The following is a 15,956-nucleotide window of genomic DNA, read 5'->3' as shown; positions in this document are numbered from 1 at the left end:
ACAGGTCCTCTTAAATATGAGATCTGGGGTCAAAAAGACCTCAGATCTCATATTTAGACTAAAATGCTGGCCACTGATGTGAGAGGATCCGATCGCCTCCGCCACTGCCGATGGCTCCGATAAGCGATGGAGGGCACAGGAGAGTGACGGGAGGGGGGCCCCTCTCCCACCACAGATGATCGTGATCTTGCGGCTTATCCGCGGCAGAGACCACTTTTATCTGAAAGAGGACCGCCAGCTCTTGAAGAGGGTACTGGGGTTATGGCAGCTAGCTGCTACCATTACAACGGTATTCCTCTTCAAAGTAGTGACGTATAACAGTTGTCCAAAAAAACAAACAGGCAGTCTGCCAGGTTTCACAACATTCCTCAGCCGCTGAGCTAACTATAAACATTGTAACGTTTTGTTCTTTAGATCAAAGGAATGAACTTCGGTCTGCAAATGAGGGACGTTTAACCACAAAGACTAAACCCTTTTCTGACACTGGTTGGTTTCAAGTTAAAATGATTTTTTTGCTAGAAAATTACTTGGAAACCCCAAACATATATTTTTTTTGCAGAGACCCTATAGAATAAAATGGTGGTGGTTGCAATATTTTATGTCACACTGTATTTGCGCAGCGGTCTTTCAAATGCAATTTTTTGGGGGGAAAAATACACTTTAATGAATTTAAAAAACAGTAAAGTTAGCCCATTTTGTGTAATGTGAAAGATGATGTTACGCCGCTAGAATCGTGACCTTTATTCCAAGCAAAAACAGTGGATTCTCATTTTTCCCAGAATAGTTGAAATACACAAGTGTGAATTGTCTTATCTGCCAAAAGTTTGAAAAATCTGTTCAGAGAATTTTATATTCCTGACATCCCAGTCAAACAACACATCCAGGTTCTGACCTAAACTTTATCTACTGCAGTCAAAGCAATATATCTTGATCAAAGTCTATCCCGACTCCTGAGAGCCGCCAAGGTATACTCCTTCCTCATGTGACATGGATCAAGCCTAAACCGTCAATTGCCACAACAATGATTTTATATTGCAATGTTGGAAGAGGGGCAGTGATGTCATTCGCCTGGGTAAGCTTCAACACTCCTGTAATGAGGAGGTTTTGAGGGTGTGTGGACGGGTAAATATACCTTGCCATCAAGAGAACTTTCACTTTGACCTGAAGGCACAAATTAACAATGGCTCTTTGAAGTAGGTAGGGTGTGTGAAAAAAATAAATAATAAATTATTATATATATATATATATATATATATATATATATATATATATATTAGGGCTGTGCAAATAAACTTTTAATTAATCGATTAATCTTTAATTTTTTTGATCGATTAAAATTCTTTTGATTGGTACTCACCTCTCCACCGGCTTCTGGGCCTTCAGGAAAATCCGTCGGAGATCCGGTAACGTCACAGACACCGGCGGGGTTTGCCGTGTCCATCTGAAGGGCTCCTTTGCTGTGCCTTCATATCTGCTTTCCCGACGGGACCTTACTATCTGCCACACGCAAGGGCTGTTACACTTCCCTCTATCAACCTGGGATTCTACAACCATCCACTGGGAGTTGATAGTTCCCTTAATGCAGTGTTTCTCAATTCCAGTCCTCAGGCCCCCCCAACAGGTCAGGTTTTCAGGATTTCCCTCAGATGAAAAGGCTGTGGTGATTACTAAGGCAGTGAAACTGATCTAATCACCTGTGCAAAATAATGGAAATCCTGAAAACCTGACCTGTTGGGGGGGCCTGAGGACTGGAATTGAGAAACACTGCCTTAATGGGACATCTACATGCCGACGGACTGATGTTAACCTCTCCTCATCTGGATTCAGCAGTGGTATCGTTGTACACATTTTTATACCAGTATCATACTTAGCTACATGTTTTTATGACTGCTTTTGGTACCGTTTGGTATTACTCGCACCATTTTTACAGTTTATGTAGCTACATCGATTTCATCTCCAGTGCAATATTTATTTGGTTACCTACTTGAAGACTATAAAAGTTTTAATGCTATTCCCATCGAGCGATGCCTTTGTGTGGTATTTGTATCCTGCTATCCATTTTTCAGTGGTTGGAACCTGCACTGGGAATCAGCCTGCAAGGAGATCAGCTAAAACTAGTTGGATCTGTATGTGCGTTATAATTAATCGGAATTAGTCGATTAAAAAAAAAAAACGATTAATCGAACAGAAATTTTTTGATCAGTAACAGCCCTAATTATATATATATATATATATATATATATATATATATATATATATATATATATATATATATATATATATTAGGGCTGTGCGTTAAACGCGATATTAACGGCGTTAACGCAAACCCATGTTAACGCCGTCAATATTTTTATCGCGCGATTAACGCAGGAGCCCTCGGGGTGGACGCGCAGAGTGTGCAGCGGCGCAGCTTACCTTCTCGCTGGATTCACAGGCAAGTTACTCACCTGGTCCCTGGATCCAGCGATGACACCCCGCTGTGTGATCGAGCGGGTCCTCCTCGCTCGGCGGGTCCTCCTCGCTCGGCGGGTCCTCCTCGCTCGGCGGGTCCTCCTCGCTCGGCGGGTCCTCCTCGCTCGATTCACAGTGCCTGTGTGCCGCCGATCTCCGTTCCCTGCGACATTACGACGCACGGGAGCGGAGAACGGCGCCAAATTCAAAAAAGTAAACAAACACAATACACACAGTATACTGTAATCTTATAGATTACAGTACTGTATGTAAAAAATACACAATGCCCCTTGTCCCTAGTGGTCTGCCCAGTGTCCTACATGTACTTTTATAAAATAAAAACTATTCTTTCTGCCTGAAAAACTGTAGATTGTCCAAAAGTGTCCCTTTATGTCAAAAATGGTTTTAGATCAGCTAGAAAACAGCGATCATAAATTATAATCACTTGCAGAATTGTGCGATATTTGTGGGGAAATTCGTCATAAATTAGATAGATTAATCGTGAGTTAACTATGACATTAATGCGATTAATCGCGATTAAAAATTTTAATCGTTTGACAGCACTAATATATATATATATATATATATATATATATATATATATATACACACACACACACACACACACACACACACACACACACACACACACACACACACACACACACACACACACGCTATTTTAGGTCTTAGCTTTAGTTTTCATAAAAGAAAAATAGAACCACCAAAGGTTCCAATACTGGATTTTATAATAAGCATTCAATGAGGGGGAAAATAAATAAATAAACCAGAACTCAATAGATCAGGAGTAGGAAACCATAGACCCCTTACACAGTGGGGCTTTTTTTTAAGCACTTTTGGGCTAAAAATAGCACCTGTAATGCGCCTGAAAAACACCTCCCCTGCAGTCCCAGTGTGAAAGCCTGCCTGCTTTCACACTGGTGCTCTGCACTTGCAGGACGTTAAAGTCCTGCAAGCAACATCTTTGGGGCGGTAAAGGGACAGTCTATACACCGCTCCTCCACCACTCCTGCCTACTGAAATGAATGGGCACCGCTGCCGAGGAACCTGCAAAGCACCTCGGCAGCGGCGCTAGACCGGCACATTTAATCCTTTATTCGGCCGCTTGCAGGGGTCAAAAGCATCCTGCTAGCGGCCGAATTGCGCCGCTAAAATGAGAGTAAAGTGGCGCCAAAAGTGGCGGCGTTCTACTGTCAACGCCCGCCCCAGTGTGAAAGGGCTTTTAAAGTAGTGGAGATCTAACTGAACATGGGAGAAATCAAAGATCACCGGGCACAACACACTATTTTTGGGAGCTACCCTAGCAAGGCCATTAAAAAGGAAGGCATTTTTTGAAGAAAACTTGGGGCCAATTCACTCCGAGTAATGTGGCACACACTCCTGTGCATTGCCCACATTCCCCCCCCCCCCCCCCGAGTAGTGCATTTTGAAAGCCCATTCATTTCAATGGGATGCAAATCACTCTGGAATGCAGAATAAGTAATGCATGCATTTTTTTTTTGAAGCACACTGCAGTAAACGCACCACGTTTGTGATCTGCATTAAGGGTTCTGTTACCATCACACTGGCACCTGCATGCAGATTGCAAAGGCAGTGTGCTCACCAGCAGTGCGGGAAACGCGCATGGAATGCATGTTTCCTGCACCACAATCTGAAAATAAAATAAATAGGAAAGATTGACCCAAGCAAGCATCCGGAATGTATTCACAGCACTTCACTTTTTCCACATTTTGTTATGTTATTGCCTTATTCCAAAATGGAATTCATTATTTTCAAATTTTACAAACAATACCCCATAATGACAGTATGATAGACGATTGTTTGAAATCTTTGCAAATGTATTAAAAGGAAGAAACGAAAAAACAAAAAAAAAAAAAACACACATACATGTACACATACTGTAAGGCCTCTTTTGACAGGGCTGTCCATTTTAATGGACTCCGCTTGCTCAGCAGGGATCGCTCTGTTGATCCCCGCTGAGCCAGCAGATGACAGGTCAGTCTCTGCTCACTGTGCAGAGACGGACCTGTCAGAGCACCACTCTCCTCTATGGGGGATCAGATGAAAAAACGGAGCGCCTGTCCGTTTTAATCCGATCCGCTAGACGGATGGAAAATAGGGTTTCCATCCGTCTTCATTTAGCGGCTCGAATGTCAGCGGACATGTGACCGCTGAAATCCGTCTTTCCATAGAGGTGCATGGAGTGTCCATTCAGGTCCGCCTGAACGGTCCACATGTGTGAAAGAGCCCCAAGTATTTACAGCCTTTGCCATGACACTTAAGGGTCCTTTCACACTAGAGGACCGTTCGTCCGTTCATTACAAGTCCGTTGACGGACTTGTAATGAATCCCTATGGGATCGCGTACGTTAGCGGATGGAGCATCCGCTAGCGTCTGCGTCCGTCGGGATCCGCTTTTGCGAACGGAAGAAACCCTATTTTTCTTCCGTTCGGCGGAACGGATCGGATGCAGACGGACAGACGGTCCGTCTGCATCCGATCCCCCATAGGGGAGAGCGGAGCAGAGACAGGGCAGTCTTTGCACTGTGTGCGGGGACCGCCCTATCCGCCAACAGCTCAGCGGGGATGACGGAGGATCCCTGCTGAGCTTTGGCGGACACACGGAGCGGACACAGAAACGGTCCGCTCCGTGTGAAAGGACCCTAAAATTGATCATCCTTGAGCTGTTTCTACAACTTGATTGGAATCCACCTGTGGTAAATTTAGTTGATTGAACATTATTTTGAAAGGCACACACTTGTCTATATAAGGCCCCACAGTTAATGCATGTCAGAGCACAAACCAAACCATGAAGTCCAAGGAATTGTCTGCAGACCTCTGAGTTAGGATTGCATTGAGGCACAGATCTGTGGAAGGGTACAAAACAATTTCTGCAGAATTGACAGTCTCAATGAGTGACCGCCATAGTAAACGGAAGTTTGGACCCACCAGGACTCTTACTACAGCAGGCCCCTCCAGCCAAACTGATCGATCGGGGAAGAAGGGACATGGTCAGGGAGGTGACCAAAAACCCTGAGTTTGCCAAAAGGCACCTGAAGGACTCTCAGACCATGAGAAACAAAACTCTCTGGTCTTATGAACCACAGATTGAACTCTTTGGCCTGAATGACAAGTGTCATGTCTGGAGAAAACCAGGCACCGCTCATTATCTGCCCAATATCATTCCTAGCATGAATGGTATTGGGCGGAATGGTATTGGTACTTAGGAGGGAGTGGATGGAGAAACTCAGCTGTTTGGTTTCATTCACATCTGTGTGTAGCGTTTTCACTGGTCACACATAGGACAGCCATTCACTAGAATGGGCTGCCCTACATGCAACAATCGCCCCAAAGAAACTACAGAACTTGTTTTTTTAGAGCAGAGCGTGGTGTGTTTTGTAATGTGCTTTTTGGTGCGTTTGCAGAATGATTCTGAAGCGCAAGGAAAAGTGCGCATTTTCTGTGTGTTTTGACATGTGTTTGGAAACGTACATACGTGAATGGAGACTCATTGCTCTTGCATACACCAATTTCACTTTTAGCCCTTCTTTACACCTAGCATAGTGGAAGCGCAAGTTTTTTGGCTTGTTTTCTCCCCACGACATGCATAGAGCAGCCCATTGATTTCAACGGGCTGCCCTAAAGGTGGCAAGATAGCTCATGGGACATTTTGACGTGATGCTGGTTATACCTTTTTTTACTGTGCAGTTTGCTGAATTGGTCACTTGTTTTTTTTCACGTGGCAAAATGTGTGTTTGCTTATGAGTTTGATGTGCTGTTAATTAATGACACTGAAAGCGCAATTAGTTCATTTTAGGTGTATAAAAAGGTAGCCATACACTATACAATCTGATAGTCTGATTGTACAATGTCTGTACAACCACTTTTAGATTTACCAAAACTATATAACAGGACGACACACCATCTATTCAATCACTAAATTCAATCACTAAATCACTAAATAGTTGATGGTAGATTTAAAGAAGATTGTATAATGTATGGTGAGCTTTACAGAACCCAGGACATGCTTCTGTTTTCAATACTACAGCTCTGATCCACATAGGCAGTAATCTGATTGCTCAGCTCCAACACACACTGCCAAATGAACAATCTATGCAAGATGAAAGTAGGGTAAGGAAAAAAAAATGATTGATGCCTGTGTATTTAGTGAGAGCGGCGATCACCGATTGATTGCATTGGAAAACCGTGCACCTGAGGTGGGTGAGAATGATCAGTTGGAAGGGGAAGGCAGCTACAAGGTGTGTGCTAATGAGGTCAGCTGGAGAGCTCCTTCCTGTGTCTTAACAATTTTCACATTTTGGGACAGGTTTGTCCAGAAAGTAATTGAGAAGTTTGTTTTATAAGGCTAGCTGGACACGGAGGTAAGGGCTGTGTATGATAAATAGAAAGCTTTTTTTCTTTGCTGCAAAAGTAGTACATCAATGGTATATTATAAACATAGGGGAGCTGGAAAAAAAAAAAAGGGTGAACTTAGTGTGCAGTCTTCAGCAGGAAGATAAAAGCTAAGGATGAGCTCTGGCGTGTTCGCATGCTACACGTGCAGAGCCCGCCAGGAAGTGTGCACGGCACTGCGCTAATCACAGCCAGGGAGACATTTCCCGATCTCTGCAGCCGAGCATCGGGACAATGTCTCCCTGGCTGGGATTATCGCAGCGCTGTGCACACTTCCTGGCGGGCTCTGCACGTGTAGCATGCGAACACGCCAGAGCTCATCCTTACTGCACACTAAACAAATATGGTTTGTCGGGTTCCTCAAAAAGTATATATAGATTTTTGAAGTTAGGGTAATTTCACACTAAGGCGCTCGGTGCGCTGGCGGTAAAGCGCCGCTATTTTTTAGTTTAGTTTAGTTTTTTAGTATAGTTTTACTGTCGATTTTAACCTCTGCTAGCGGCCGCAAAAGGGTTAAACCCACCCGCAAAATGGCAGCTTTGCGGTGTTTTGGAGGCGCTACCCCATTGATTTTAATGGGCAGGGGCGCTATAGGAGAGGTATTTTTACTGCTCCTACCGCGCCTCAAAGATGCGGCTGGTAGGACTTTTTTTAGCGTCCCGCCAGCGCAGGGCTCTAGTGTGAAAACCCTCAGGCTTTCACACTGAATAGAAAGGAGCCGCTCTTTCAGGGCACATTGCAGGCGCTATTTTTAGCGCCTGCAAAGCGTCTCAGTGTGAAAGCAGGCTTAAAGAAAAAGTACTACCTGTAAACACAAACTGTACACAGAAAAAAGAAATCCCTCTACATGGAAAGTTATCAGAAAATTGCATTTTAGATATTTTCTCAAACAACCCACATAAACAAAATGGTTTGAAATTTTTGCCAGCATGTAAATGATGATACGGAAAAACCAAGTAAAAGTAGTAACATTCCAGAACAGTTTCTCTACTGTTACAGCCCTAATTATATAAAGGGCCAACACCACTGGCAATTAGGTAGATTTATTAAAAGTTACACTAATAATATATATAAAAAACAAAACAAAAAAAAAAACGATTTACATCCACTACTTAACCACTTAAGGATCCCTTGATGCTCGCGACCTGGTCCTGTTCTCCGTGACCGCGGACCCGATCGCCGCCGGTGTCCCGCGATCGGGTCACAGAGCTGAAGAACGGGGAGCGGTGAGTGTAAACAAACCTTCCCCGTTCTTCCTAGTGTGGCTGTCACTGATCGTCTAATATGTTTTATAGCAGAAAGTAAAAAAAATAGGTGTTTTTTTTTTCCAAATTTTTCGGTCTTTTTGTTTATAAAATAAGAAATAAAAAACCCAGTGGTTATCAAATACCACCAAAGGAAAGCTCTATTTGTGTGAAAAAAGTTTGGGTACAGTAGAGTATTGCATGACCAAGCAATTACCAGTTAGTTAAAGTAGCACAGGGCTGAAAAGCAAAAAATGGCCTGGTCATGAAGGGGGGGAAAACCTTCGGAGCTGAGGTGGTGAAAAATCAGGGAGGTTTTTATTTTTCACTTACAGCTTTCAGGATTTGTAAAAGACCTACCAGGAACGTAGATAGTTAAAGGCATGCAACGTGGAATCTTCCTCTGGTAAGTGGATCCGTCCGCCAATGGAGAGCCAAATAACACTGTCAAGCTGCTGTCAGATTAATCCATGCGTGCGGAGCGAGGAGGCATGAGTTCCAGGTTCCATGCTGGAACGCACGAGGACCGACGGCCTCAGTAAAAGGAGGTAATATGTTTCGAAGCGCATTCGGCTCATTCGTCACACCTCTCCATTCATGCCAGTTGGGAAGCCGCTGCTTCCTTGCTTTGATATCCGTGCAGGTGTAGGTGCATGGCCTTAAATGAAGACAGTATGAGTTCAGGGGGACATGCAGCCACACCCCTCAAGATGGGAGCAGTAGCTACATCCCAATTGCCATGGATAGGACTACCTGCACAGGTATTCACGAAACACCTGTACATGCCCTGTGCAAATAAACACTGCCTTGCTGTATTATTCCCCATGTGTACAAGGCTTTTCTTTTGATTGTGTACTTTAACAGGTACATTTTTTTTTTTTTTTTTTTTTTTAACAAGAGAACGTACGATTTTATTTTTAATATTTTTTACATGCGTTTTGGATTGGTGAGATATCAGGGGTCTAAACAGACTCCTAATGTCTCTTTTGAGACCAAGAAAGGGACTGAAGACAAATGAATATATACAAGTCTCTGTATAAAGACTCCTATTTAGTCACAAATTGAAACCTAGCAAAATGTACTATGCTCCCGTGATGAATCAACACAGGAGTGTTCATTCAGAGAAGTAAGGGAGCTGGTAAACACAGGTTTACCAGCCCCCCACTGCTCTCGCAAATGTGCCCCAGCAGCAGCTGCAGACGATGGAAGAGGAAGGAGGGAAGGACAACCAGCAGCGCTGCGGGGAAGGGGTGTCGGGGAGAATTGTTGCTGCTGAAGTGACCATGAGTTTTTCCAGGTCCACAGGGCGTACGGACCGGACCAGCTGGAAGTTCTTCTATAGGTCTGTAAGCACATAGCCTAAATTCCCCACTTTGAAATATGCCGGCAAACAGGTTCACCTACCAAAACATTTGTCATTTTGCTCAGCTGTGATGATTGGGTTGGTTGAATTTCTTTTAGGAGTTACATTGTTCTAAGCTTACGGTGCCCCAAAAAGACCGTTTAACATTATGTGCTGATAACTCCCCTCAAAGAGGTACATTTGGCTGAACAAGGAAGGATGACTTTGCTTTCAAACAAAACAATGAACAGTAAGAGCCGGTTCACACAGGGGCAACCCGACTTACAGCGCGACTTTGCAAGACAACTTCAGCGTGACTTGGAGCAACTTACAACGCGACTTAAAGTTGCCTCCAGGACAGGAGACTTTGGCTGTGGCCAATCACAGAATAATCAGCTCTGTGGGAGGGAGGGGTTTGCCTGAGTAAACTATTTTCTCTTCCTATAAAGTTGCTTCAGTTAAGACATTGATCCGACTTTGGAGGCAACTTCCATTGAAATCTATGGGTACAAGTTGCCTAGAAGTCGCCTTGAAGTAGTACAGGAACCTTTTCTGAAGTCGGAGCGACTTCAGTAGTGTACATTAAGATGGCTCTCATTCACTTCAATTGAATTTCTCATGTCGGGCGACACAAGTCAGATCCCAAGTCACCGTAGTGTGAACCAGCACCAATTGTTTCAACATCATTCACTAGACAATAATTTTCAGTGCATTTACATAAAAAAAAAAAGAAAAGGTTTCAATCTCCCTATAAGACAAGTCCACTGTAAATATTTTTTACCAAGAGTGGATTAAGCAGCAGCACCACCAATATTTATGAAGGGCACACATGAAGGAAACTGTGTACCCATGCACAAAATTCAGACAGTCACATGGCAAATTTCTTGTGTGCGTTACAAAAGACTATGGACAGATCACAGATGCAATGAGTAATACGCATTGGTCAAATTGTATTTTTTTAAATGAGAAGTCCAGCCTGAGCTTGTTTGGCACTCAGAGGTACTGCTGAGTTCTGATGAAGAGGTCCCCGTTACCTTGAAACGCGTCAGCCGGCAGCGACACCTCCTTTTCCCCCTATCCGGGAGTGTGACTCGAGGGGTATTCATCATACCGTTGTTGACAAGCCTTTTATACCATTTCTTTTGTGAGTAGTTTTATTTTATCATATCTATCTAATAAATTGTCAACGGTAATATACTAGGCTGATGCGCCTTTCTGTTTCTTCTTTTTGTTCTCTGCTAGGATGCTCCCCGCCCCTGAAAGGCAGCAAGGCCACTGTTACCAGTTTTCGACACCTATGGAAATTTCCATGCGGAACTTTGATGAACTGTTGGACAATCCTCTCGTGCGCAGGAGTTTGTTTTTTGTCTACTACCAAGGTTCCTACACTACCTTAGTCCAACTTGAGTGCGATTTCAGCCCTTGTACAGGCTCCTAAATAGCATCCAAGTCGGAAAGAAGTCGCAGCAGTGTAAACCTAGCCATAAACACTACAGAAAAAGCCTAGAAAGGACTGCTCTTTTCAGGCATACTAGTATACAGCGTGTGCATGCCAGCTAAAATAATTGGGAATGACCATAGACAAGGCAAAACTGCATTGCTGCAGTAAGAAGCCATTTTTGTCTTAAACATATTTGTGGTTTGCCAGAACATGTGTATTCTTATATTGAATATTTATGCATGTATGAACAAGTGAAACTGCAGCAAAGATTACCAACTAGAAACAGACGTTTCACTGATTAGAAATCTATCTTCATCTCTGGCCCTCTTTGGTGCCTCACAAGTAAAGGCGACCATACACTATACAAGCGGATTGTACATTCTTGTTTAGCTCCAACTATGTAGTGCAATGCCTGCTTGATTTGATACAAATGCAATTACCGGTAGTTGTTTAGATTGGTCCTATTACACAGGTTTGGTAAGGCTAAGGGCTTGCTCACACTATGGGCAGGAAGCTGGTTTTTCCACTCTGGATAAATGCAGGTCACTACTAGAGCACATTAAAAACAATTGTTTACTATGTGTCCCCTTCACACCACAACACTGGTGTGATTTGTAGTGCAGTAACAAATCCCACCGCACAACAGTGCAAAACTATGAGATACCTCAAATAAACTTTTTAAAAAGTTAAGCAAAGTCTAATGTCTATGGTTCCTCTTAGCTGTTACAGATGGAGAACAGGGTTTTTCCTAAGACTCACAAAAGGGGTTACATAGTTATCAGTCTAAAAAACTGTTCAGTCCCTTTCACGCTGACAGACCAATCGTGTCCATCTGTCATTTTTCCAGGCGGCCCTGTTTGGACCCTCCATTGTGCTCTATGGAGCAGCCAACATATGCCCGCTGACACCCACCGACATCCAATCCTGTTTGCTAAAAAGAGACAGATGGGAATCTGTTCTTCATCCATCTGGTGGATAGGTGGTTTGTATACATTCGACAGCCCGTAGAGGACAGCAAGTTTTGTCAGTGTCCGCTCTGCATCAGCTGAACAGACACGGATCTGCCATTCGCCTGTTGAGCAGGCGGATTCTGCCAGTGTGAAATGGGCTTTACAGTACATTCAAAATACTTTACTGAAAGTCTGTACATGGACTGAGAAAAACATACAATTATATTTTTACATAAAAATTACTATTTTAAATCAAGAAAACAAAAAGCCTTGGAGAATCAATTCTGTGAGTGATCTTTGAAAAGACAAGCAGCAAATGACTAAAGCTGGGTACACATGGATCGAAATTTGCCCAGCTCAGCAGGGACTGGAGGAATTTCGATTTTTGTCTTGCCCTATCTGTTCAACGGAAATCAATAGATTATTCTGTCAAACAGAACTGCTAGAAAACCTTCATTTGATCAGTCACTGCAGCGCTGATCAGTGTATTCTGACAGTGGAGGAGCCCCCGCCATCAAAATACAGCAGGAATGCCTCTATCCACCTCACTTGCAAGAATGCATCCATGGTCAAATCCATATATTCATGGCTGACAGTTTGTCAGCCCACGACCTGAATGAAAACAACCTATGCATGTATACACAGCTTCACACACAACACTACACAAGTAATGGCATATTTACCTGTTTGCTGCAACCTTTGCAGTAATAGACACCGGCACATTAGACATTGCAGCTACTGAATGCAGGTACGGCAGTTACAGAACACGCTTGAGAATGGCGAGTACGACTATTGTGCACAAGGAAGTACAAGTGGAAGCATTTTTGGAATGTGTATGCAAAAGAAGGGCAAAGGACAAATGATAAAGAAACAGGTAACTAACACAAGAAAAAAAAAGGAACAGCTCCAAATAGGTGTGACTCTACCGGAGACAAAGATTAATAGGATGCTGCAGAAAAATAAAAATGGTAGTATGCGACGATCTGGATCACAGTGACGTGCTCAATATTACAGATGCAAGTAACAAAATTTAACGTATACAACGTTTTATTTGTGTTGTACAAGCAAGATCTGCAGAGAACACCAAAGAGATTTCTCAAGAGCAAACGTTTCAACTTGTCTAAGAAAATTAAGGTATACAAAGGGAGTCACTAAACATCACCTCAAAACGTACAGAAAACAGTAAAATCGACACGGTTTTTCAGCATTAATGCCATACAAACACATGGAATTCCTTCCTATGGACTCAATGTGGAAATATACCAAACGGTTTAAAATGAATGAAAGATTCTTTTTTTATTTCAAACACTGAAACTGTTAAAAAATAAATAAAAAATCATGCATACTTCCAAATAGATGTCACGGTATGATTTATTCATAGCTTCTATTACCCACATGCCATCTTGTACTGTCTGTTCCACTACCTCTCTTATTTGTGGGAGGTGATGAAGGGGGTGCTACTTGAAGTGAGAAGTGATGTAATCGTTCACTGACAAAGTTTTGTGTAGGAACTACTTTCATTCTGTGTCAGTTCTATGTCCACCCTAATCCTCTCTCCACTCGCTTCTCAATACTTGTTTTACTGAAAATGCTAATCAAATGAAAAGGTGCTGAGAATGTATAGAGTCACAATTGTGTGCAGAAATGTGCTCTGCCTCGTATACTAATATTGGAGCATGAGGACACAACTAAAGCTGGCCATACACACATTTCTTTCATTCAATACCGATGGATGAATCTCCGCTGCAGTGCCCTGAGAAAGTATTCATACCCCCTTTTCCACAATTTGTCATGTTACAACCAAAAACGTAAATGTATTTTATTGGAATTTTATGTGAGACCAACACAAAGTGGCACAAAATTGTGAAGTGGAAGGAAAATGATAAATGGTTTTCAACATTTTTTACAAGTAAATATCCGTGTGTGTCATGAATTTATATTCAGCCCCCTTTACTCTGATAGCCCCAACTAAAATCTAGTGGAACCAATTGCCTTCAGAAGTCACCCAATTAGTAAATAGAGTCCACATGTGTAATTTATTCCCAGTATAAATACAGCTGGAACATCTTTATAACCATGTGAATGAGTATGGGGTACACTCACCCATTCACCAAAAAAAAGTAGTGTAATGTGACAAAAGTCCTTGAATTAGGACTAAAAATGTAGTTTAATATTTATTTAAAATGTCTTCTACTTTCTCCAGCAGGGCAAGGAGAAGACCAAAGAAAGAAGCGGGGAAAAAGATGAAATTTTAATAAAGGACTTGTCGAAAACTGTCTGTCACATTACACTACTTTTTTGGTGAATGGGTATGGGTACAATGCACCATAATCATTCACATGGGGGAAAGGATCTGGGGGCCACCTTGTTAAAGGGGGCTTCTAGGTTCTGATAAGCCCCTCGCCTGCAGACCCCCACAACCACCAGCCAGGGTTGTGGGGAAGAGGTCCTTGTCCCCGTCAACATGGGGGCAAGGTGTTTTGGGGTGGGGGGCGGAGCCCCCCTGTCCCAAAGCACCCCCCATGTTGAGGGCATGCGGCCTAGTATGGCACAGGGAGAACACTGCTCGCTCATTCCCACCCTTTCCTGACCTGCTGGGCTGCATACACAGATAAGGGTCTGGTATGGATTTTGGGGGGACCCCACTCCATTTTTTTTTTACACATTTTGTCCTCTCCAAATCTATACCAAAGGGTCTGGTATGGTTTTGGTGGAGGGGGACTGAATTTTTTTTAGTCGCCAATTATTTTATTTTTACATTCAGCTGTCAGCAGGGAACCCCGCTGACAGCTGATAACTCATCGGTTGTTAAGGATGCAGCAGCCCGGACTTGTGACATACCTCGCGGGGCAAGGTCAGACGGAATTGGATACAGTGCTGAGTGTACCTGTAAAAATAGGTACCCGCATCCCTATCCCCCCCCAAAGGTGCCAAACGTGGCACCAGAGGGGGGAGGTGACCGATAAGCGGAAGAACCACTTTTGTGTGGAACTCGGTTTTAATGCCATTTTTCTTTAAGAAGTCAAAAAAAGTGATTGAGTACATGCAAAGAAGTTCATTCGGACAGCACTTTTATTTTGTTGTTCAATTAAACAAAGACCACAATTTATTCTACAGTACCTGCCACTTACTAATGGCCATGCATCTGTAAATGCAGGAGAATGTTAAAATGCCAACACTGAATCCCAAGCAAATGGCTAAAGACATAGCAGGGAACGGTGTTGCTTTTTAAAGGATTTATATATCTATACATTCAGTCCCTAGATTTTCACTGTCATTGTACACAGCAAAAGAGTAAATGAGGGTAAAAAACACTATTTACATACCGGATATCATTTTAACTGTACAAAACAAAACATTGATCTTTTAAATATTATCATTTACATTTTTCTGTTATAAAGACAAGGGAATGGTGACAACCACACCCAGAGCCACACAAATTCATTTTGTAGGCTTTTAAAACAAATTCCAGACATGGTAAATTTTTACATAGTTATAAGGTCAGAGGTGGGGCGGTGTCGTCATGATCTCTACCTTCTCCATTCATTCAGAAAATACATAAAAAAAATACAAAGCTTTCATTCTATTACCTGCACCAAAAAGATCTGTGTAAATACCTACTTTTAATCCTGTTTGGTCTGGTCACATGATCCAGCAGCTGTGGCGTCCCAGTGTAAAAGGGGCTTCCTGAAGCCGTATCACCACCCACCGGCTGCCACTGCCCATTCTGTTCTCGGTGCGCCCTCCACTCCCCTGCAGCAGCTGCTCTCTGACACATGAGAACAGGAGCTGCAGGATCACGTGACAGGACCAGACAGGAAAACAACAATCTTTTACACAAGCTATGCAGCATAGGTAAGGGGGGGGGCAATTGTAATTAGCCGGGGCTTTCGCTATGGCGTGAACTTACACTTTGGCCGCTTAAACTGAACGGCACCCGAGTTCGTTTGTCTCCACTATTAAGAAAGTGTTCCTAGGCACACTCCCCTGCTAACCCAGACCAATGATCCCTGTTTTACTACACAGCCCTCTATGAGAAGAACGGTGCTCTGGCATGATTTGGACTCGCACTGTATCAAACCATACCTGTCTTGG

General features: G+C 43.0%; 1 protein-coding gene across 2 annotated transcripts in view; it reads right to left on the bottom strand.

Moving 5' to 3' along the window:
* CSK (C-terminal Src kinase) overlaps positions 1-15,956 on the bottom strand; it is a 167,747-nt gene that overhangs the window by 44,065 nt on the left and 107,726 nt on the right. Inside the window, exon 1 of one of the 2 annotated variants that reach the window (XM_040342958.1) lies at positions 12,545-12,659. The exons of the other annotated variant lie outside the window; for it this stretch is intronic. Within the exon in view, the coding sequence (XP_040198892.1) occupies positions 12,545-12,591 (47 nt within the window). The 5' untranslated portion in view covers positions 12,592-12,659. Of the gene's footprint in view, positions 1-12,544; positions 12,660-15,956 lie in introns of those variants that run through there. 2 annotated transcript variants of the gene reach the window in all.

Source organism: Rana temporaria, chromosome 3, assembly GCF_905171775.1.
Source record: "Rana temporaria chromosome 3, aRanTem1.1, whole genome shotgun sequence".
Taxonomy (NCBI): Eukaryota; Metazoa; Chordata; class Amphibia; order Anura; family Ranidae; genus Rana; species Rana temporaria.
Note: the sequence above shows the minus strand (reverse complement) of the source record. Positions and strands in the feature narration are given on the sequence as shown.